Here is a 24,621-nt window from a genome sequence, read left to right as displayed (position 1 = left end):
AACCATCTCCTTAACCTTGCCTACAACTACCGCCACCCCACCCCTCCCACACCCTGTAATATAAAGATTATGGAAATCGAGTATAGCTCTATATCGCTATATCGGTTATATCGAGTTGGTACACACATAAAAATGATATCCGTACGATAAATAATGAACGACTTGATCGAGAACTTGTATCGGGCAGAGCAGGTGGTCTTTTTACGCTTCAGTGATTTGGCTCGCAAATAAGATACCATCAGGTAGACTAAACAACCCATGGGGGAAATGTCCCAGGAATTGTCATAAGATTTATTGGAAATGAAGCTAGTAGTTATATTATCATGAGATACTTTACTTATGTTTTTACTATCCTTGTTGGGGCATGTTTAACTGTATGTGCAAGGGAGCAACTCGGCGAGAAAGCAAGCCCTACGGGACATGGTGAACACCAATTGAATAGACGAAACACGTTTATTTACAAACAAGAGCAAAAAGGTGGGCAAATGTTTAATTTAAATTTAATTAAAAGGTTTAGGTTTCCTTAAATCCCAGACGTTACATTTAAGACGTGACCTCACGCTGATAAGCCCACACGAGGAGATAACTGATTGCTAACTACTTTTCGATAGTTTCCTCAGAGGAAAATTCATATAAAAAAAACTTAATCTTGAAAAAAAATAGTTTGATTTTGATTGAAGAGATTTACCCTTCCAACGGAGGGAACAGAATTTTCTAGAAACTTAAATTTAAAGTTTTTTAAAATACTTTTCGTATAAATCGTGTATCATTCTACAATGGCTATGATAAATGATATGTTAAACTTCATATTGATGCATAAAAAAAACTTTTGTTCTGTTCCTCTTTTCACAAGTTATACCCTTTTTCCAAGCACAGTCCAATTAAGGGCTTACTTAATTAAAAACACAGCCTAACGAAATTGAAGTATTTTTTATTTAAACGTTGCGACTAACCAAGCATGTTATCATCTTGTATCATTATAAGGCAAAGCATTAGGTAGTTGTAACATGCTTTGATTGAGAAGCAATTTCACCGAGTATTAAAACATTTCCCTACAGGGATAGTAACTGGAGGAAAGCGAACACTAAATTAAAAACAGAGCCTAAACAAATTAAAGTATTTTTTATTTAAACGTTGCGACTAACCAAGCATGGTATCTTCTTGTAGTATTATAAGGCATAGCATTTGATAGTTGTAATATGCTTTGATTGAGAAGCAATTTCATTTAAAAGGCCTAGCATTAGGTAATTGTAATATACTTTGATTGAGAGGCAATTTCACCAAGTATTAAAACATTTCTTTACAGGGATAGTAACTAGAGGAAAGCGAACACTGATCCAGAGGTCATTCAAGCTACCAGGCTACCATGGCTCCCCAATACACAAGACCATCCATCTAACAGGGTCACCCAAAGGGGTGGTGGTCCGAGTTAATGGCCAGAACATCTACCCAGAGAAGGAAGAGGGTGGGGTCAGCGTATCACAGGGGGAGGGGACACCAGGGAATCGCCAGAAGATCAACTTGAATATAAACCTGAGCAAAGGACCCCAAGGTGGAGCCCCTGCCCCTCAAGTGCTCCCAGCGCCCGCCCCCCAACCAGTGATGATACCAGCGCCCGCCCCCCAACCAGTGGTGATACCAGCACCCGTACCACCTCAAATCATCATGCAGCCCGCTCCTTTCCCTCCTCAATCTATTCCAGCCATTGCACCGCCGCAAGCTCCAGCAGCAGCACCACCTGCCGCAGACCCTCTGTCAGACCTGGAGGAGTCTCTTAAGGCAGCGGCTCTATTGGGAGGACTAGGGGGCGGACTCGGAGGGCTGGGTGGTCTCCTTTCCCCAGCCCAAGCACCCCCCATGGCAGTGCTAGGTCCAGCACTAGCCCCACCTATGGCAACCCTAGCCCCAGCGCAAGCCCCCCCTATGGCCTATCCAGCAAATAATAATAATATGGGGTACCCTAGCCAAAGTGGTAACATGGGGTACCCAAGCAATGGTAACATGGGTTACCCTAGCAACGCAAATTCACCTAATGGCAACATGGGTTACCCCAGCAACAATGCTAATCAGGGATATCCTAGTAATGGCAATGGTAATCAGGGGTACCCTAGCAACGGCAATCAGGGGTACCCTAGCAACAGCAATCAGGGGTACCCTAGCAACGGTAATGGCAATATGGGATATCCTAGCAATGGCAATAATGCAGCGGGTCCCAGTGGTAATCAAGGCAATAATGGAGGAGATGGTTGCTGTAATAATGGAAATAATAATAATGGTGGTAACAACTGCTGTAATGGAGGCTACTGCTGCAATGGAGGTAGTTGTTGTAATGGGGGTAACTTTGGGTGTGGTGGCTGTGGAATGGGTAGGCCGTGTCACCCATGCTGCATGTTTCCTGGGATGTATCCTATGGATTTCCTTGAGAGCTTCACATGTTGCAAGACGGAGCCCTGCAAAAGCACAGGAACCACCCCTACACCAGCTCCGGCCCCGCCTCCAAAGCCGGTCATCACACCTTCACCACCTCCCCCTACGCCAGCACCTCCACCCTCATCCCAACCAGCTCCAGGTGCCGTATCTCCACCCCTCCCCTCCCTTGGTGGACCTGGTGGTGGTCCTGGTCCAGGTGCTCCCTTAGGTGGAGGTGGACAAAATTCCCCAGGCCTCCTTCCGCCAGGGGTGGGGGCATCAACAACAACACCAGCTCCTACAATGGCACCAGTACCAGAAGCCAACCCCCCAAATCTACTGCCTCCAGGGGATGAGGGGGGACCCACAGCCACAGTCCCACCACTCCCTTTGCTACCTGTGTCTAACTACCCAGCTAAGGACACAGCTTTGTCTCAGGCATCGAACAAGGGACCGGCTGTTGCGCCAGTTGGCGGAAGTCAAACTAGAGAGCAAGAGACAGGGCAGCAGCCTAATACTGGATTGGAGAATCCCGGGACTGTTAATAAACTGACCAATGAGTTCCAGAGTGCGTTTGAGGAAGCTCTAAGAGAGGAACAGCAAAAACGGAAAGACAGAAGTCGGGATAAAGAGAAAGATCGCACTAGACATAGACATCGGAGTAAAGAGAGGAGTCGATACGATAAAAATAGCTACCCTGGAGAAACAAGTGAGGACAAGGACAGAGAGACAGAGGATGAGGATGATGAGACTCGGGAAAACAACAAAGATGGCAGAACAGGGGATGAGGATGATGATTACGGCCCAGATGATGCCAATAATGCCGGTAAAAATGTTGGTGATTCTCGTGAGAAAAGTAAACAGACCGAAGGCGGGACCAATAACGATGACGAGGAGGATTATGCAGAAGACATTGCCTTTGCGATGGCGAAACAGAGAGAGGCACAAAAGCGCAAAGAAATGCGCAAACGACAAAAATGGCACGCTTATAGGGACGACTTTGAAGATGATAAAGAAAGATCGAGTAACTCAGACACACATCAGGTCAAGCATAAAGTACACGACTATCATGATGGGTATATGTTAAAGCATTCTGGATCTAGAGTAACAGAATACAATGACGAGGATGATGCTTTGAAAAGTAATACCGATGAAAGGGGTAGGGATCAGGTCCATGGAGGATCGGTCTCGATGATGGAACTAAAAGAACATCAACATGGGGCAGTAGATGAAGGTAATGAGGATGATTATGATGGTGAGAGCTCGCATGCTGGTAATAAGGATAGACGAGTGGACAAAGGAAAGAAAGAACATCAGAAAGAAAACGAAGAAGAAGAGTGGAATGAATTAAAAGATCATCCATCACCTCGGGTACGACATAACAAAACACACAAAGACGATAAATGGAATGATTCAGATAGGGATATATCCCCTAGGGTAAGACATAACAAAACACACAAAGACGATAAATGGAATGATTCAGATAGGTATATATCCCCTAGGGTAAGACATAAGAAAACTCACAAAGATCATGAATGGAATGATTCAGATAGGCATATATCCCCTAGGGTAAGACATAAGAAAACTCACAAAGACGATGAATGGAATGATTCAGATAGGCATATATCCCCTAGAGTAAGACATAAGAAAACACACGAGGACGATGAATGGAGTGACCTAGACATAAATACATCCAATCGGAAAAGACACAAGAACACACGCGTAGACAATGAAGACGACTTTAAAGAAAGACCAAATGCAATCCGGAGAAAAGACCTTCACAGAAAGAGACTCAAAGACCCTGAGAAATACAAAAATCAGGACGAACGAAGAGGGGGTTCTAAGAGCAGAAGTCACCATCGCTTACACGCATTTGACAAGTACGACGTCCATAGAGATACGGGAGTTTCCGAATTCGCATCTAACGAGAGTAGAAGCAGCACAAATGAGGATACAGGTGATGTTATAGACGTGGTAAAAGAAGCAGAAAAGAACTTAAAGAGAATTCTAGACACTCAAACAAAACCATCAAGTTATCGTAAGAAAAAACGCGGGAAAAACCCGAAAGGCAAGACTCGACTTACAAATACAGTTGCTGAGCAAGCTTCGGTTTTAAAGAAGGCAAAGAAAAAGTCGGAGAAAAGGACACAAGTTCGTTTGACGAGTAAGAAAGCAAGAAAGTTGAAAGGAAAGTTATTGCAGCGCATGTATGCGAAAAAAATCAAAACCAGAAAGAGAATCTCCGGCGTATCAGAAAGAAGAAACTATGGACTTACAAAAAACACTCAACTGCGCGGTCATATGAATAACAAACATGTCACAAATCACAAGAAGCGTGAAAACATGCAAAAGCTAGGTGCTTCTGGTGATGGAAGTGGAGAAATGATTTCATATGAACAAATCGATGAGAATGAGCAAGAAATTCCCATGTACGATAGAGAATACTACGACTATGAATACTAAAATCAATGTACAGAAAAGATCCAAGTATTTAAGGGAATTCCTTAAAAGGCCTTTGGCCACTAGTACCCAGTCCCCCTTAGAGGGTGGACCTTTTCTGTTTTTTTTTTATTGCCAACGAGCCTACACTTTGACGAATTTATGATCTTATGATGCTGTCCGTTTCAACCGTGAAAAACTCGGGCCAAAATAACACAGAAACTGTCTCGGCCGTCACACAAAAGAGCTTGAAAATAAGATCCACCCAAAAAGGCATGTGATTTCCTGGATAGATGGAAAAATAGTTTATCTCACGCGCCCACTAAAGGTGAAAAAAAAAAACATACCGCAAAATGCAGATAAGAAAATTACATAGAAGGTCTGATATGGTTGTGGGCCAAGCAAGAAAAGATAGTAATTTAATTATCTTATACACTTACATTCTGTGTATGTAAATAAAGGGAAAAGATCAATGTGTATTTTGATTTCACATACAAAAAATATGTAGGAATTCATAATTATTTAGCAATCTTCGAACTTTACATGCTTTCATACATTGTATTTCAAGGTATTTTATAAATTTTAGCTCAAATCATTTTGCAGGGAGATCCTTTGTTATCGTAAAATTTCCTGTAAAGTATTGTGTATTACCTATGTAGTTACTAATTACTGATTCTACTGAATCCTGTTTTGATTCTAAGGAAGAATGATTAGAATTGAGACACATCTCGACCAAACACAAAAGTTCTTGCCCAATCAAATGGAACCTGGAAACGTGCTCTCCAGTTACCTAGCTTAGTGAGATAAACTGACCTCCACAGGATCCATGACTTGAATCCCTGAAGCTTTCCCGCAGGCAGTTCCGCGAGTCCCTGATAGTCTCCTAAGTATGCCAACATACCCATATTTTTCCATGAGAAGGGCTTGACATCGGAACCTTTCCCTTGGGAGTACAGGCCAAGAGAATTGGCTAAATAGAGCCCTTGGCGTTCTGCTACCTGTGCAGTGCATGGGTGAGGTGCAGTCTCTATGCTTGAGCAATCACCAATCGCAAAGATAGTGTTATCAGGGATGTTTTTTACTCTGAGGTGATCATCTACAAGCAGCTGTTGTGCCTTGTTCTTGGGAAGATCAAGAGAGGCTAAGAAGGAGAACAAATCAATAGAGGGGTCTTAAAGTAGTTCTAAATCACTAAAGATATACCTTAATAGAACTCTTGTTCTTTTAACACACTGCTCTTATGCTTACAATTACAGACACCTTTTAAAGTGCTTATACAGAATCAAAAATGTCAAATTTAAGATCCAATTGTAGATTCAGTATTACCAATCCTGGGGCTGAGAAACACATGCTTCTTGTAAGATCACTTACATCCAACAATTCAAATTCAGAGGCCCCATATACTAAATCGCTAACACACTGGGTCACCTGTTACAGTGGAACCTGGATTTTACAATAACCTCGATTTCACGATAGCGTCCCTTTCTCCCGGAGGAAATACAGTGAAATGTATAAGAAATTACCTCAATCTTACGATATTGGATACAACGATATTCTGGATTTTGCGATACAAATCTGTTCTCCCAAGAGTAAGTTTAGCCTCGATACAACGATATTACTGAGTCTGTCAATCAACAAAGAGAGAAAAACTCAAGACACCACACACATACAGTACAGTTACCAATTTTTGACTTGACAGATCTTATTAAATGCAGATTTACAGTCTTACAGAGAGTAATTGTACAGTCTCACACAGAGTAGAGTTACCATATTATTATTTTGTAAAAGTTGATAATTAACCCGACCTCGCTACAACAATATTTTCAATGGATTTTCCTTGATATTGTAAAATCGAGGACCTCTTTGAAATGATACCTAAATTGTACGATACATTTTCTTTCTCCCCAGGCATATCCTAAAATCCAGGTTCCACTGTATTCCCACATGTCCCAGCCATACATTACCAGAAGATGAACTCAAACATTGAAGAGAAATCCTCAAGGCAAAAATCAACACTAAACAACAAATAACACAGACTGTCAAAAGCATCACTTAAACCAATCCTATAGTTAGGTTTACATAACCCTTGGTGCAATTTTCTTGAAAAGTTGGCAAAACACCTTCTCCCATCCTAACAAGTAAATTATTTAAGCAAGTGATTTACCAGTAAACGATCTTGGGGCAAGACCAGTTGACCATACAACCAGCCCACATGGTATTTCACTGCCATCTTCCAGGATAATGCTGTCTTTATTCACTTTTGTGACACTGTGCTGGAGTAATTTAAACTGATCCCGCTGGCGCATCTTTTTCTCTGCAAACCTCCTGAGTTTCTCATCAAATGAGGGCAAAATCTGTCTGGCCTCAATCAAGGTAACTCTAACTTCACCCCGCTCATGGGGGTATAGGCGTGTGACATCTTGCTTCATAAAGTCATAGAGCTCTGCCCCAAATTCGACCCCTGTGGGACCCCCTCCCACAATCACAAAATGCAGCAGACGTTTTTTCTCTGCCTCAGAGACTCCGGGCTGCATAGCTAACTCAAAGTTTTTCAAAATCTGATTTCTGATTTTTCTAGCATCTGCAAGTTCTTTGAGGAAGTATGCATGCTCATATACGCCTGGAACTCCAAACGTGTTGCTAACAGCGCCTACGCCAATCACTAGCTTATCATAGATGATATCGAACAGCTGACCGTTCAAAGTGCTTTTACACTGGATACTATGGGAATCAACGTTTAATTTCACAGCTTCAGCGACCTGGAAATGATGTTCATCGCGAAAACCCGTATTTCTTACGGGTTCTATAATGCTACGAAACTCCAAAGTCCCAACAGTAGTGCTGCAAAGGAGAGGCGTAAATAGAAAGTGATTGCGCGGGCTGATTACAAAAACATCGAAGAGTTTCTTGTCAACATGTTTCAGTACACTGTAGCTTGCCCATCCGGTTCCTAGAATAACTAGCCTTTCTCTCTCTTGCTCAGCAGTTGTGAATGGTCTAGGTTTATGAGAAGTCCATGTAGGTGCAATCGTTAATGATTTGAAGTTGTTTTTTGAGCGCAGACAAACACGACTTACGATTCTGTTCATTTTTCCCGGTCCGATTTTCAGTGTTGACTTTGTGATCAGCGGTTCCTTAAATAAAGCACAGGTAACCCATCAATCCATAAATCCACCTGTCAATCCATAAATCCCCCATCGGGATTGTTCCCTCTTGTTTGTTACCTCCCATTAAAAACCCAAATATAAGCCGCGTTTCCACTAAGGCCCGATTCATTCGTCGCGCTTCTGACGTGCCAAATCTAATTTTGATCCAGACGTCGTACTAAATGTGACGCGCAAAATTGCGAGTACTCAAAGATGACTTGATGTAGAGTTAAAAATAAATAAATATTTGGTATTTTAGCCTACGTAGCGGCTTTAGCAAAGGGGAGGGGGACGCGCTCGCTTTTTCTTCTCTCGCCCCCTCTTAATTCTGTCGTGACGAGCATAATTTGTTCAGAAGCCAAATGTTCAAGTGCCCGATCAAAACAATTAGATTCGGTACGGGGGAATGTGACGAGCAAAAATCGGATATTAGCTCGAATTTTAAGGCCCACAGTCTGCTTAGTAGCCGATCTTAGTGTCATGCCGCCTTCGACACCAAGTTTTTTATTTCGAAGTGGGGGTGGGGGGAATTAGCCACTCCTCCCGTCAAATATCAAACCTTCCGATCCTTATTGATTTTGATATAGTTCCAGCATTGTCATGCAGTAGAAAGCACATTGTCAATGAGTTTTTATCGTTCCTATTGTTTCCCTCGTGACTTTCTAACCTTTCAAACAATTTCTTGACGAGTTGCCAAATCCAAACACTTCAACTCCTAAAAAAATCTAGTTCAAACAAACACATCACTCAAACCCTGACGCAGTAGCTAACGATAATCCTGATAAAACAATGAAGAAAATCACGAACTGACTATAATGATACTTCTCCCCAGCTAACTGATACTATTTACAATAAATTAGCTAAAACTAGTTCGATGACAATTAATTTTTTTCTATATTTCGTCTAATCTTCTTTTGACGTTTTTCGGTTGCTAATGTCAAACCAGAACCCCCTTTCTGGGTCATCCAGAAATAGTTCCTTATTGTGGAACACAGTTTTTGAGTAAAAAATAGAGAACAGTTTGAATTATCATCCTCTGGCAGGAATTCTTCTTCTGAGGTTCAGTTCGGATAGACTTCTAAAAAGTTCTGTCGGCAACCTTCTCTCTTGTAAAATCCACACAAGTCTCATGAGACAAACGATAAGATAGTACGGGTGGTAATCGATCCCCCATGCTACCAGTAGGTGGTAGGGGATGAGGGCAACGAAACTAAACACGTAAAACCAGGAAGCAAAGGACTCCAGTAAATAGTTTCCGTACTTGCGTCTCCGCATCCTAACTTTCCCAGAGTTCAGGAAAATATCGGAAACATGGTTCATTCCTCGCACGAGAGCATCAATCACAAATACAAGATCACAACAACAAAGCCACCACGCGAGAAAAAGACTCGTGTAGACATTCTCGACTGTCGAAAGAGAAAACGCGATGATTATAGTCTGCAAAATCCAGGCATTCCACACGCTGGAGTAAAGTTCCCTGTCAGCCATGGCTTGTTTCTTTGCGAGTCGAGTCAAGTTCGCAGTGTTGACACCCGCTTTCACCTGTTAGTAAGCCAATCAGATACCAGTGTAAATTTAGTCGTGACGCTTTAATCTGCCAACAGGACTCTTTATCTGTTTATCCTGGTCTAATATTGTGAGAAGTAATCCGTAGAGTCAAATTTGTACGTGCGTGATTTGAGAGGTTCGTGACATGGTTTGCTTATCAATGCCATTTTCCAAATTAATTGTACCAAGTAAGGATTTGCGTGATACCACAGCACGCAACGTCTGGATTCACCATTCGCAGACTAGACAAACGTCTAGTATATAAGCTTGGTACATTTTTCGCGTTGAGTTGCAGTTGTAGAGAGAGTCCAACGGGACCGTTGTTTTTTTTTTTTGCGATCAATGTCGAGAAGTCATGGAGTCACGATAGCGCGAGGACTTTGGACATCACGGACTTTGTTGACGTTAAACCACGTGCACGCCCGTTACTGCACGCGCTAGAACGTCACGACTTGGGGGGGGGGGGGACTGATATGAACAGCCTAAAATAATAAAAAATAATAATCATGACCAGTCAAGCCGCAAATTTCCTCTTAATCGCACCCATTTTTATTATCTTTTTCCAGCAAATAATCGAGATATTTCCAAAATCGTTGATTTGAATTTAATATTGGACGATGGCTAAGACACCAAATGGCAGCTGGTCAAAATACTTTAAGAATCACAACGAAATACTAATACGATGCAATTTACGTTAGAGAAAGAGCAAAGAACATATATGGCAAAGGCTTTATGCTTAGAATATATAATTTTTAAATTTCTTATTTAAATACTTGAAACCCCAGGCTGAATCTTAACCCATACACACGTACTTGCATAGAGCCGTTCTCCAAATTAATCTGTCTATAGATTATAATAGAACGTCTATAAGAGCCTCCGTGACAAAGAGTCAATGAGGCACCGCACATCCTTACTTCAACAATTCTGGCGCAGAGCCCATAAAAAGAATTTTTAAATATTTAGAAAGGGTCTAAAATTGTTGCATGTGACGTTCTCGAGTAAGGGGTCATCGAAAAATTACTACACTTATAAACATAACATAAAATTACAGCTGAACGACTTGATACCAATCACTATTTCCAAAAAAAACATCTACAATCTACCATAAATAGTGTGTATCTTTTATTATATTAACAATAATTAGATAATCTAAATTGCGACGCCATAAATAAAAGAGTCGGAGTTTGCCCTCACTTGATCCATGTGGATCGCGTGACTCTTGTGACCTCTTATCTTTAATTCAACATAAAATAAAGGCAGATATCGGTAAACCACATCGAACATAACATGTCAGTTGTCAGTTGTCTTTACCACATGATCATACGCACGAATATGCATGCGTGTTTTTTTTAATTGTTGTCAATGGGAACCAACCACGGAGGCATCTCTAGCGGACAAGGCCTTTTCTGAAAGCTTTCTTTGAGATCAGGGTTTCCGGTGGGGGATGGCCTTTAATGCTAAGGCAATACAATTGGCGCGGTAATCACATTATCTTCAGCGCTTCATTGACCGAACATTTTCAAAAGTCGTTTAAAACCTCTGTACTCCGCAACAATAAACCAATAAAATGTGCGCACAACGTGAATGTGGCAAATGTACCATATCAAAAGTATCGGAAAGGGGACGAAGGGAAAGTCTTTGGACGAATCTCCACAGTATGCCTATTGAGTTCGAGATTTATTAATCCTAGCACCAAACCGTAGGCAGTTCTCAAAAACAGCAAACCACAAGTTAGTGACGCCTATCACAACTCCTCCATGTCAAAGAGCTTGAGCATTCCACGCCCCCGACCTACAGGTGTAACCGTCTTATTCTCACTTCCTAAAAAGGCAAAAAGCATCAATTCAGTAAAGAGTCCATGGGCTGCACTAACGGGGGAGGTGTGGGGGCTCTAAGCTCCCCTACATAAAATGTTTGGGAAGAAATGAAATTCAGCAAGTTTGTTAGTAGATCGTTTATGGGCCTCTTATTCTACAACACATTTCCTTGTTGCGCTATGCAGCTTACAAGGGCGGACTCAATATATAAACGTAAAACGCGCTTTTATACTAGATTTGCATGGAGTAAAAAAAACACACACACACAAGCACCTAAAGCACCAAAAGTTTAAGAAAACTTTCACACAGTATGAATTTTTTATGTTTGAATTTTTCATGGTTCAACGTTTTAAAGCAAAACGTAGAAAAAAGCAAGGTAAGATTTCAAATTCAAAACAAAATAAAAAAAGGTTACATAAGTTTTTCATTACCTGGCATTCCGAAGTTAGTTCTTCTTGCCTCAGCAACAAGCTTCGCTCTGCCTGTCGCCCTCATAGGACGAGACAATTTACTATTTGTGCTAGGAAAAGATCCCGTACTAGCGTTAACTCCTTGGGGTTCATGCGTAGTATCCTGTGAAGAGTTTTCAAACTGTTCCATTTGGGCACGAGCCAGTGCCCTTAAGGAGTCATTCTTTGAAGCAGTTCTAAGTGTTTGGTTTACCGACTCATTCCAACTCTTGGTAGAGTAATCCATCTCTTTGTGTACCTCCTGTTGGTTTCCATTGTAAACCATGTTCTGTGGTCCATAGTCACTTCCTGTGTTTGTTCTAAATATTCCATCTTGAGAGACAAGAGGATCTTCCCATGGTGCTTTGCTACTTTGTGCGGCGAATGCTGCTCTTTGAGCTTCGCGCACATTCTCATCAATTTTACAAACACTCCTAGAGCTCGTATTATGGCTAGTCCCTTGTGGAGATGAGCCAGTACAAGTCGGCATCTGCGGTTGGTTAAATTTCGTGGCTGTTTGGGCACGTAGTCCATGTAGGAAGATGGAATTCCTGGGTGTGGGCTCTGGTCGTCGCTGAACTTGGTTTTGTTGTCTTAGTGCTTGGCTTCTCTTGTTGCGTTTAAAAGCTTCTCTTTCATCAGGGTTTAGACTACAAAAAAAAAACATGTCAAATACTGTACATGCGCTTATTTGACTAAATCAACATCATTTGTTACATTTGAATGCTCTTGCCCCACTGGAATTTACTGGAGACCCATGTTAGACACATGTGTTTTTTAATTAATTATTACTGGACATTACTACCACCACCACAATCATTTTTGTTAGCGTTACCTTTAATCGTCAGTACATCATTATCATCATCACCACCATGTCCATAACCAGAGAATCTGAAGGGGTGAGAAGGGGGGCAGTGGTGGGCATGCAGGTATCATAACCATAAACATTTTATCACCATCATCATCATCATCACCATCATCATCATCATCACCATCACCATCACCATCATCATCATCATCATCATCACCATCACCATCACCATCATCATCATCATCATCATCATCATCATCATCATCATCATCACCACCATCACCATCACCATCACCATCACCATCATCATCATCATCATCATCATCATCACCATCATCACCTTAAAATATCCCTTACACCTTGCTGGCTTGTTAGAGGTTGCCAGGTGCTGCTGTCAGCATAAGAGTAATGCAAACTGTGACGGCGTGCATCTCCACCCTCATGCTCATCTGATTCAATAATTTGACACTGGAATCAACACTTAATTATTGTAAATGTAACATGTTTGAAGGGGGAACAATTGTTTGACTCAATTTCTAAGTGTTCTTGGTGTTTCTTGGTCTATCAGTCTAATGGTTCTGATGGCGTACATATAGTGATACAGAAGCATACAGGGTTCAAAATTATTTTTTTAATCTGCTAGATTTTGCTGGCTTTGTGGATTTTGGTGGGGGAAAAAGCCTGCATACTAAAAATATGAGAAGGGGATACAGAAAAAAAGAGTCAGCAAAGACCAGAAAACACCCGGCTATCGCTGGCAGCCGGCCACTATTTTGAACCCTGAGCATACATCTTGGTCTATCAGTCTAATGGTTCTGATAGCGTATAGTGATACAGAAGCATACATCTTGGTCTATCAGTCTAATTGTTCTGATAGCATATAGTGCTACAGAAACATACATCTTGGTCTATCAGTCTAATGGTTCTGATAGCGTATAGTGATACAGAAACATACATCTTGGTCTCTCAGTCTAATTGTTCTGATAGCATATAGTGATACAGAAACATACATCTTGGTCTATCAGTCTAATTGTTCTTATAGCGTATAGTGATACAGAAGCATACATCTTGGTCTATCAGTCTAATTGTTCTGATAGCGTATAGTGCTACAGAAACATACATCTTGGTCTCTCAGTCTAATGGTTCTGACAGCATATAGTGCTACAGAAGCATGCATCTTGGTCTATCAGTCTAATTGTTCTGATAGCATATAGTGCTACAGAAACATACATCTTGGTCTATCAGTCTAATGGTTCTGATAGCGTATAGTGATACAGAAGCATACATCTTGGTCTATCAGTCTAATTGTTCTGATAGCGTATAGTGCTACAGAAGCATGCATCTTGGTCTATCAGTCTAATTGTTCTGACAGCATATAGTGCTACAGAAACATACATCTTGGTCTATCAGTCTAATTGTTCTGATAGCGTATAGTGCTACAAAAACATATATCTTGGTCTATCAGTCTAATTGTTCTGATAGCGTATAGTGCTACAGAAGCATATATCTTGGTCTATCAGTCTAATGGTTCTGATAGCATATAGTGCTACAGAAGCATATATCTTGGTCTCTCAGTCTAATTGTTCTGATAGCGTATAGTGCTACAGAAGCATGCATCTTGGTCTATCAGTCTAATTGTTCTGATAGCATATAGTGCTACAGAAACATACATCTTGGTCTATCAGTCTAATGGTTCTGATAGCGTATAGTGCTACAGAAGCATGCATCTTGGTCTATCAGTCTAATTGTTCTGATAGCATATAGTGCTACAGAAACATACATCTTGGTCTATCAGTCTAATGGTTCTGATAGCGTATAGTGCTACAGAAGCATGCATCTTGGTCTATCAGTCTAATTGTTCTGATAGCATATAGTGATACAGAAGCATACATCTTGGTCTATCAGTCTAATTGTTCTGATAGCATATAGTGATACAGAAACATACATCTTGGTCTATCAGTCTAATGGTTCTGATAGCGTATAGTGCTACAGAAGCATGCATCTTGGTCTATCAGTCTAATTGTTCTGATAGCATATAGTGATACAGAAGCATACATCTTGGTCTATCAGTCTAATTGTTCTGATAGCGTATAGTGCTACAGAAACATACATCTTGGTCTCTCAGTCTAATTGTTCTGATAGCGTATAGTGCTACAGAAGCATACATCTTGGTCTATCAGTCTAATGGTTCTGATAGCGTATAGTGCTACAGAAACATACATCTTGGTCTATCAGTCTAATGGTTCTGATAGCGTATAGTGATACAGAAACATACATCTTGGTCTATCAGTCTAATTGTTCTGATAGCGTATAGTGCTACAAAAACATATATCTTGGTCTATCAGTCTAATTGTTCTGATAGCGTATAGTGCTACAGAAGCATACATCTTGGTCTATCAGTCTAATTGTTCTGATAGCGTATAGTGCTACAGAGGCATACATCTTGGTCTATCAGTCTAATTGTTCTGATAGCATATAGTGCTACAGAGGCATACATCTTGGTCTATCAGTCTAATTGTTCTGATAGCATATAGTGCTACAGAAGCATACATCTTGGTCTATCAGTCTAATTGTTCTGATAGCATATAGTGGTACAGAAACATACATCTTGGTCTATCAGTCTAATTGTTCTGATAGCATATAGTGATACAGAAACATACATCTTGGTCTATCAGTCTAATTGTTCTGATAGCATATAGTGCTACAGAAGCATACATCTTGGTCTATCAGTCTAATTGTTCTGATAGCATATAGTGGTACAGAAACATACATCTTGGTCTATCAGTCTAATTGTTCTGATAGCGTATAGTGCTACAGAAACATACATCTTGGTCTATCAGTCTAATTGTTCTGATAGTGTATAGTGATACAGAAGCATACATCTTGGTCTATCAGTCTAATTGTTCTGATAGCGTATAGTGATACAGAAACATACATCTTGGTCTATCAGTCTAATTGTTCTGATAGCATATAGTGCTACAGAAACATACATCTTGGTCTATCAGCCTAATTGTTCTGATAGCGTATAGTGATACAGAAACATACATCTTGGTCTATCAGTCTAATTGTTCTGATAGCATATAGTGCTACAGAAGCATACATCTTGGTCTATCAGCCTAATTGTTCTGATAGCATATAGTGCTACAGAAACATACATCTTGGTCTATCAGTCTAATTGTTCTGATAGCATATAGTGCTACAGAAACATACATCTTGGTCTATCAGTCTAATGGTTCTGATAGCATATAGTGCTACAGAAGCATACATCTTGGTCTATCAGCCTAATTGTTCTGATAGCGTATAGTGATACAGAAACATACATCTTGGTCTATCAGTCTAATTGTTCTGATAGCATATAGTGCTACAGAAACATACATCTTGGTCTATCAGTCTAATTGTTCTGATAGCGTATAGTGATACAGAAGCATACATCTTGGTCTATCAGTCTAATTGTTCTGATAGCGTATAGTGATACAGAAACATACATCTTGGTCTATCAGTCTAATTGTTCTGATAGCGTATAGTGCTACAGAAACATACATCTTGGTCTATCAGTCTAATTGTTCTGATAGTGTATAGTGATACAGAAACATACATCTTGGTCTATCAGTCTAATTGTTCTGATAGTGTATAGTGATACAGAAACATACATCTTGGTCTATCAGTCTAATTGTTCTGATAGCGTATAGTGATACAGAAGCATACATCTTGGTCTATCAGTCTAATTGTTCTGATAGCGTATAGTGATACAGAAACATACATCTTGGTCTATCAGTCTAATTGTTCTGATAGCGTATAGTGCTACAGAAGCATACATCTTGGTCTATCAGTCTAATGGTTCTGATAGCATATAGTGCTACAGAAACATACATCTTGGTCTATCAGTCTAATGGTTCTGATAGCATATAGTGCTACAGAAACATACATCTTGGTCTATCAGTCTAATTGTTCTGATAGCATATAGTGCTACAGAAGCATACATCTTGGTCTATCAGTCTAATGGTTCTGATAGCATATAGTGCTACAGAAACATACATCTTGGTCTATCAGTCTAATGGTTCTGATAGCATATAGTGCTACAGAAACACACATCTTGGTCTATCAGTCTAATTGTTCTGATAGCATATAATGCTACAGAAGCATACATCTTGGTCTATCAGTCTAATTGTTCTGATAGCGTATAGTGATACAGAAGCATACATCTTGGTCTATCAGTCTAATTGTTCTGATAGCGTATAGTGATACAGAAGCATATATCTTGGTCTATCAGTCTAATTGTTCTGATAGCGTATAGTGATACAGAAGCATACATCTTGGTCTATCAGTCTAATGGTTCTGATAGCGTATAGTGCTACAGAAACATACATCTTGGTCTATCAGTCTAATTGTTCTGATAGCGTATAGTGATACAGAAGCATACATCTTGGTCTATCAGTCTAATTGTTCTGATAGCGTATAGTGATACAGAAGCATACATCTTGGTCTATCAGTCTAATGGTTCTGATAGCATATAGTGCTACAGAAACATACATCTTGGTCTATCAGTCTAATTGTTCTGATAGCGTATAGTGCTACAGAAGCATACATCTTGGTCTATCAGTCTAATTGTTCTGATAGCATATAGTGATACAGAAGCATGCATCTTGGTCTATCAGTCTAATTGTTCTGATAGCGTATAGTGATACAGAAGCATGCATCTTGGTCCATCAGTCTAATGGTTCTGATAGCGTATAGTGCTACAGAAACATACATCTTGGTCTATCAGTCTAATTGTTCTGATAGCGTATAGTGCTACAGAAACATACATCTTGGTCTATCAGTCTAATTGTTCTGATAGCATATAGTGGTACAGAAACATACATCTTGGTCTATCAGTCTAATTGTTCTGATAGCGTATAGTGCTACAGAAACATACATCTTGGTCTATCAGTCTAATTGTTCTGATAGCGTATAGTGATACAGAAGCATGCATCTTGGTCTATCAGTCTAATTGTTCTGATAGCGTATAGTGATACAGAAGCATGCATCTTGGTCCATCAGTTTAATTGTTCTGATAGCATATAGTGCTACAGAAGCATACATCTTGGTCTATCAGTCTAATTGTTCTGATAGCGTATAGTGATACAGAAGCATGCATCTTGGTCTATCAGTCTAATGGTTCTGATAGCGTATAGTGCTACAGAAACATACATCTTGGTCTATCAGTCTAACTGTTCTGATAGCATATAGTGCTACAGAAGCATACATCTTGGTCTATCAGTCTAATGGTTCTGATAGCGTATAGTGCTACAGAAACATACATCTTGGTCTATCAGTCTAATTGTTCTGATAGCATATAGTGATACAGAAGCATGCATCTTGGTCTATCAGTCTAATTGTTCTGATAGAGTATAGTGCTACAGAAGCATACATCTTGGTCTATCAGTCTAATTGTTCTGATAGCGTATAGTGATACAGAAGCATACATCTTGGTCTATCAGTCTAATTGTTCTGATAGCATATAGTGCTACAGAAGCATACATCTTGGTCTATCAGTCTAATTGTTCTGATAGCGTATAGTGATACAGAAGCATATATCTTGGTCTATCGGTCTAATTGTTCTGATAGCGTATAGTGATACAGAAGCATGCATCTTGGTCTATCAGTCTAATTGTTCTGATAGCGTATAGTGCTACAGAAGCATATATCTTGGTCTATCAGTCTAATTGTTCTGATAGCGTATAGTGCTACAGAAGCATATATCTTGGTCTATCAGTCTAATTGTTCTGATAGCATATAGTGATACAGAAGCATGCATCTTGGTCTATCAGTCTAATTGTTCTGATAGCGTATAGTGCTACAGAAGCATATATCTTGGTCTATCAGTCTAATGGTTCTGATAGCGTATAGTGCTACAGAAGCATACATCTTGGTCTATCAGTCTAATGGTTCTGATAGCGTATAGTGCTACAGAAACATACATCTTGGTCTATCAGTCTAATTGTTCTGATAGCGTATAGTGATACAGAAGCATGCATCTTGGTCTATCAGTCTAATTGTTCTGATAGCATATAGTGCTACAGAAGCATATATCTTGGTCTATCAGTCTAATGGTTCTGATAGCGTATAGTGCTACAGAAACATACATCTTGGTCTATCAGTTTTTAATTGTTCTGATAGCGTATAGTGATACAGAAGCATACATCTTGGTCTATCAGTCTAATGGTTCTGATAGCATATAGTGCTACAGAAACATACATCTTGGTCTATCAGTCTAATTGTTCTGATAGTGTATAGTGATACAGAAGCATGCATCTTGGTCTATCAGTCTAATTGTTCTGATAGCATATAGTGATACAGAAACATACATCTTGGTCTATCAGCCTAATTGTTCTGATAGCGTATAGTGATACAGAAGCATGCATCTTGATCTATCAGTCTAATGGTTCTGATAGCATATAGTGCTACAGAAACATACATCTTGGTCTATCAGTCTAATTGTTCTGATAGCATATAGTGCTACAGAAGCATGCATCTTGGTCTATCAGTCTAATTGTTCTGATAGCGTATAGTGCTACAGAAACATACATCTTGGTCTATCAGTCTAATTGTTCTGATAGCGTATAGTGATACAGAAACATACATCTTGGTCTATCAGTCTAATTGTTCTGATAGCGTATAGTGCTACAGAAGCATGCATCTTGGTCTATCAGTCTAATTGTTCTGATAGCATATAGTGCTACAGAAGCATGCATCTTGGTCTATCAGTCTAATTGTTCTGATAGCATATAGTGATACAGAAGCATACATCTTGGTCTATCAGTCTAATTGTTCTGATAGCGTATAGTGATACAGAAGCATACATCTTGGTCCATCAGTCTAATGGTTCTGATAGCGTATGGTGCTACAGAAACATACATCTTGGTCCATCAGTCTAATTGTTCTGATAGCGTATAGTGATACAGAAGCATACATCTTGGTCTATCGGTCTAATGGTTCTGATAGCATATAGTGCTACAGAAGCATGCATCTTGATCTATCAGTCTAATGGTTCTGATAGCATATAGTGCTACAGAAACATACATCTTGGTCTATCAGTCTAATTGTTCTGATAGCATATAGTGCTACAGAAGCATACATCTTGGTCCATCAGTCTAATGGTTCTGATAGCATATAGTGGTACAGAAACATACATCTTGGTCTATCAGTCTAATTGTTCTGATAGCGTATAGTGCTACAGAAGCATACATCTTGGTCTATCAGTCTAATGGTTCTGATAGCGTATAGTGATACAGAAGCATACATCTTGGTCTATCAGTCTAATGGTTCTGATAGCATATAGTGCTACAGAAGCATGCATCTTGGTCTATCAGTCTAATTGTTCTGATAGCGTATAGTGCTACAGAAACATACATCTTGGTCTATCAGTCTAATTGTTCTGATAGCGTATAGTGCTACAGAAACATACATCTTGGTCTATCAGTCTAATGATTCTGATAGCGTATAGTGCTACAGAAACATACATCTTGGTCTATCAGTCTAATTGTTCTGATAGCGTATAGTGCTACAGAAGCATACATCACATACCATTGTCCCAGTCTTCCTCTCGTGAGTGGAAATGATCCTGCTTTTTGTAGCTTGGCACAGATGTGTCTCCCTTGAAATAAAACCCTTCACTGTCTTTTTCGCTTGCTGAGGAGACAGCAATGATAAATGCAAATAGGACATGTAATGAACAGTGCAAATTAGACATTGTACACAGTGTATTGGCAAAAAGATTATTCTCTACATACAGTAAGTAAGGGGTGGCGATGGGTAAATCAATGACTTGCCGAGGCGCCAAGACTCGCATTTCAGAATCCAAGCCTGACACTTTCAGCCCAAGCTTTTACTTCGGTAAAACTGCAAGGGCAAGACTTGATAATGACATTGTATTTGTTAGAGAATCGTTTTTTTTTTTGGAAATAAAGATAAATATCTGCACGGCCACCCAAGAGATTCACAATACGAACGAAATGTTTTGTTCTATGAGTCTGATTGGCTTAGTGCACATATCAGGATAGTCATAAACTATAAACGTTTTGTTTATGAGTCTGATTGGCTTACTGTACATATCAGGATAGTCCCGATCACCCGCAAATAACATGGATCGCATTAAACCATGTAACCATCGGAACTTGAAATTTACCGTGCGGTTACGAAAAATGTAGAAACAAATGCAATACTGAAAGCAAAACTATCAGGTTCTGACACCAGCCAAAAAGTAGGCAAAAATAAATGGAATGAAACGAAAATGATTGAGTGAAAGGCAAGGTGAGAACGAATACATGATGCAAGGCATGGACTTATAAGGATGTATTAACAAATTAAATAATAAAGTTTAAGTGATAACAAACATAGTCAAATCCCGAGAAAAGGTAACCTAAACCGAAGGCTAGTTTTAAAAACAAAGTACTTACAACCGGTAAATCAAACTGAACACAACTGGCATGACAGGCCAGTACCGACAGCACTCTAAGCTTGTAGCTTATCTCTGCTGACTGGCTTCCCTGAGCAACTGCATTTCTCGCTCCCGCACCCCCCCCTGGCAAGCAATGAGTCTCCTTTGCTCAAAGGTACTAAAAGAACTAACGGATACTGTAAAAACAGCCGCATTTTTCTAGGGACGCTCACGTTCAAATTATTCAGCGTCCATTGTCCTGTCAAATTTAGAAACTAATCTTCATTGGAAATGGTAAAAGGACGCTTACTTGATTCAATTAGCACTATCAAGCTATTGATACTAATCTAAAGGAATCTGAAACATGCTGAAAGTAAATTCCTAAACGTGTACGGATCGAATTAGAATCACGTTTGAGAAACAATCCGTAAAATACGTAAAACAATTATAATCGCAATCCAAAAATCGCTTACTTAAAATCTTTGCAAAATCTAAAATAACCCAAAATATCACCCGGTCACATCTGATATCGCATTTAAAAATCAGAGACCAAGGTAAAAAATACAAGACTCTGATAACCATAAAATTTTGAAAAACAAGACTTTGAGACTTGTCTAAAAATGCAGAGATTCTGAGGCTCTACAAAATTATTGCAGGACTTTCAAAATTTAACCCATCGCTACCCCTTAAATGCGAACCCTGCTATAAAAGGAGACTGCCCAGGGCAGCAACACCTTCAGTTGTCGCTAAGCCATCGAGCTGTCAAGACATATTGGATTTTCTTATCGAAATCAAATATTTGGTTCCATATAAACTAGCAAAGGTAGAAAGAAACATTAAGTTGAGAAAGATGAGGAAGTTCATTTGGGTTTTAAAGGAGTTTTAGAGTTTTATTATGAAATTTTGTGTCTATCGCTCTGCCTAACGGTTAGTCTGCAGTGTTGGTTCTGATTTCAAACTTCTCGAGGTGTGTAAAGGGGGCGTCCCTATCCCTTTTATAGCCTCATTCACAAAGTTTAAGACTCAGTATGGCCAAATATAGGAGGTATTAAATATTGATATTGTGATTTCCTGTGTATATTATATTGAGCAAGTGACTTTCTCGTGTTACAGATGATTTTTGTCTAATGGAGCCATGGTAAAACATGGTTTAACAGTATTTCTAGGAATCATATTGCAAACTCAGACAGATAAGGAGTATATCAATAATTTACAAAAAAATGGAACCTATAATAACAGTAAAATTGTTACAGTACATACCTCTATGAGAGTACTTATCAATTTCTGCCTGGGAAAACAATTATAAACAAACATTGGTATGAATAACTCATCCAATTATTTACCACAATTGTCTTAATACTGACAGATAAATAGTGTAGACAAATTATAAAACAAATCCCCCATCCCCAAGGTACACAAATGCACCAGCATGGCAATGGGGGGAGGGGAAATTTTACTGTAAGTGGAAGATACAAGAATTAGAGCAAAAAAGGAGGTGGCTGCGAAAAGTCAAAAAGCATACATACAACCTGAAGCAGGGAGTGTTGAAAATTCAATTTTTAGGACAAATCAGTATAATACAGACAAAATCATGTTAAACAATTTGTGTATTTGTAATAAAAATAACTACACTTACCCTATCTTGGCAGCGAGCGATGTGATGGCGTAAATCTGGTCTTAGCATAATGTGTTTGGCATTGAATGGACATGTCACAAAATCCTTATCTGGGTGGTTCTGGGAAACAGAAAATAAGTAATAATTAATGTTAACATAGACTGAAGCCTAAATTATGAGTAATTAACATTACACAGTAAAGTTGATTGCCTCAGCGATTAATTATAGGAATCATACATAGGTAATCATAGATGGAGGCCTAAATCATGAGTTATTAACATAGTACATAGCCATAGTAAAGAAACATGTGTTCAACAGTATTAAAAATGTTTAAAATGTTGATTTAAAAAAAGGACCCGATATTATGTGCATAAAAAATGATCACTCTAAAAGAAAACTAACATTGTTCAGCTTTAGAATGATATAGTTTGTTGGTATTCAATTTAATGCTGTAGGCCATTCCAGCTAAGAGCATGCAAGAGCACTCAACATGGAAAACTACCTCAACTACTGTAGTAAGTAGATCACTGAAAGTAGTTGAGGTACTATAAGAAGTCCTTGGGCCAAACGAAGCACATGCTTCGCTTTTAAACAGACCCACGCCATATTCCAGAAGTTGAGGTAGGTTTTTATTGCAATTCGTGTGCAAGCTTATAGCTGGAATGGTCTATTCAACACATGGGCTAAAAATAGGCACAAACACTGTAAATTTACTGTGGTTGGACGATACAAATAGTAGAGCAAAAAGTAAAAAAAAAAAGCTGTGAAAGGTCCTTTTTTTTAACAACCTTCCCACTCCCCTTGCAACTTAAAAAATTAAATAAATACCCTAGGTACTGAAGCAAACATTTATGGTTTCTAGTATTATAATTCAAAATGTAAATCACCTATTGAAAATCACAGTGGCGGGGATCAGGGGGTACGGTTCCTCCAAATATGTTATACATATTGGTGCCCCTAACCCCCTTTTAGATTATGGTATTCCCGTCCCTCTTCGAGAATCCTTGATTCTACGCCCGGATTTTGGCGGAGTAACAATATTTCTTGAGGCCTGGCTAGACTAGGAGACATGTCGCACGCTAAATTTCTCCTAGTTTAGCCGGGCCTTTTTTGAGCCGTGCGTACTTTTCTGCATTTGAGGATGTGATACTGGAAGCGCTTCGCCGAGATAATATGTACGGGATCGTAGGGGCAAACCAACATCTCTCCATTCGGACCGACAGGCAGCGCCATGGTTAAAACTATTCGAGTCCTCTATAATTAGACGGCATCCATAAGGACTCGTTAAACTTAGAATCTGAGCAAAAGAGAGTAAACATATAGCGAAAAAATAAAACACATGCAAATGATTTGCTCCTATGGCCTATGTAGCCTGGCCGTACACGTAACCGGGCCTTCATACCACAGGTAAGCAAGCAAAATTAGCAGATAGCGGCATTCAGGTTAGGCTTGCTGTAATCAGGACGAAAGAAGCGTGTAGAAATAAAGAGGAAGTTAACTTTACGTTTTGTGCTTTGCTATCGGGTTCCGATCCCAGACACTGACAAGAGGACTTCTACTCGCGCACGTACGCACGATTTGTTGCCGCCGGCGCCGCTTCCTGTTCAGGAGAGACTGTTTGCAGCCCCTTATTTGGCGAATGTCAGTAAAAATAAGGGAAAAATATGTCCGTGTTACGCTCGCAGTCCTAGGTCACAAAAGGCCATCGGTTTGTCACGTCAGACCACAGGTAACCCAAGCACTCGGTTTGTATTCTAGTACGCAAGAGAATTTGTATATTGATGAAAAAATGGAAAATTAAAAAAATAGACTTTCTATTGGTGGCATGCAACGAACGGCGATGAAAAGGGCGCGCTCAAGTGGCATAGGTTTCTGCAGACGTCCTCATTTTAAAGTGTTTGACAATGACAGGAATTTGCCTTGCGAGTATCTGGAGTGGCATTAATTAGCTAACCAGTGATACCAAAT

The 24,621-nt window shown here is 39.7% G+C and overlaps 3 protein-coding genes across 5 annotated transcripts; 1 reads left to right on the top strand and 2 right to left on the bottom strand.

Annotated features, from left to right (window-relative positions):
* The first annotated feature begins 194 nt into the window (after nt 1-194).
* Nucleotides 195-5,321, top strand: LOC5508663 (transcription activator BRG1). Its single transcript, XM_048733997.1, has 2 exons — nt 195-477; nt 1,307-5,321. The coding sequence occupies exons 1-2, from the start codon at nt 324-326 to the stop codon at nt 4,870-4,872; spliced, it is 3,720 nt and encodes a 1,239-aa protein (XP_048589954.1). The 5' UTR covers nt 195-323; the 3' UTR covers nt 4,873-5,321.
* On the bottom strand, nt 5,252-8,465 carry LOC5508664 (probable NADH dehydrogenase). Its single transcript, XM_032377396.2, has 2 exons — nt 7,013-8,465; nt 5,252-5,989 (listed from the first exon to the last, which is right to left on the bottom strand). The coding sequence occupies exons 1-2, from the start codon at nt 7,935-7,937 to the stop codon at nt 5,559-5,561; spliced, it is 1,356 nt and encodes a 451-aa protein (XP_032233287.1). The 5' UTR covers nt 7,938-8,465; the 3' UTR covers nt 5,252-5,558.
* Nucleotides 8,466-8,618: 153 nt separating this feature from the next.
* On the bottom strand, nt 8,619-24,273 carry LOC5508665. 3 transcript variants are annotated; one of them, XM_048733999.1, is made up of 8 exons: nt 24,158-24,273; nt 23,779-23,907; nt 22,675-22,773; nt 22,299-22,326; nt 20,186-20,290; nt 12,960-13,068; nt 11,791-12,458; nt 8,619-11,363 (listed from the first exon to the last, which is right to left on the bottom strand). In XM_048733999.1, the coding sequence occupies exons 2-8, from the start codon at nt 23,884-23,886 to the stop codon at nt 11,287-11,289; spliced, it is 1,194 nt and encodes a 397-aa protein (XP_048589956.1). In that variant the 5' UTR covers nt 23,887-23,907; nt 24,158-24,273; the 3' UTR covers nt 8,619-11,286. The 3 variants fall into 3 exon arrangements, with proteins under 3 accessions (XP_048589956.1, XP_048589955.1, XP_048589957.1); XM_048733998.1 differs by lacking the exon at nt 24,158-24,273 and having other exon boundaries at nt 23,779-24,020; XM_048734000.1 differs by lacking the exons at nt 23,779-23,907; nt 24,158-24,273 and adding an exon at nt 23,541-23,675.
* Nucleotides 24,274-24,621: the final 348 nt, after the last annotated feature.

This window comes from Nematostella vectensis, chromosome 11 (assembly GCF_932526225.1).
Source record: "Nematostella vectensis chromosome 11, jaNemVect1.1, whole genome shotgun sequence".
NCBI lineage: Eukaryota > Metazoa > Cnidaria > Anthozoa > Actiniaria > Edwardsiidae > Nematostella > Nematostella vectensis.
Note: the sequence above shows the minus strand (reverse complement) of the source record. Positions and strands in the feature narration are given on the sequence as shown.

Coding starts and splice junctions, on each gene's coding strand:
- LOC5508665 (XM_048733999.1), bottom strand. CDS start 23,886: ATGGCGCTGCCTGTCGGTCCGAATGGAGAGATGTTGGTTTGCCCCTAC. Junction 13,069..20,185: donor AGAGGAAGACTGGGACAATG/GTATGTGATGTA, acceptor TTATTGAATCAG/ATGAGCATGAGGGTGGAGAT. Junction 12,459..12,959: donor GGTGTAAGGGATATTTTAAG/GTGATGATGGTG, acceptor TTTTTTTTGTAG/TCTAAACCCTGATGAAAGAG.
- LOC5508664 (XM_032377396.2), bottom strand. CDS start 7,937: ATGAACAGAATCGTAAGTCGTGTTTGTCTGCGCTCAAAAAACAACTTC. Junction 5,990..7,012: donor TGCCCCAAGATCGTTTACTG/GTAAATCACTTG, acceptor TCTCCTTCTTAG/CCTCTCTTGATCTTCCCAAG.
- LOC5508663 (XM_048733997.1), top strand. CDS start 324: ATGAGATACTTTACTTATGTTTTTACTATCCTTGTTGGGGCATGTTTA. Junction 478..1,306: donor TTACAAACAAGAGCAAAAAG/GTGGGCAAATGT, acceptor ATTTCTTTACAG/GGATAGTAACTAGAGGAAAG.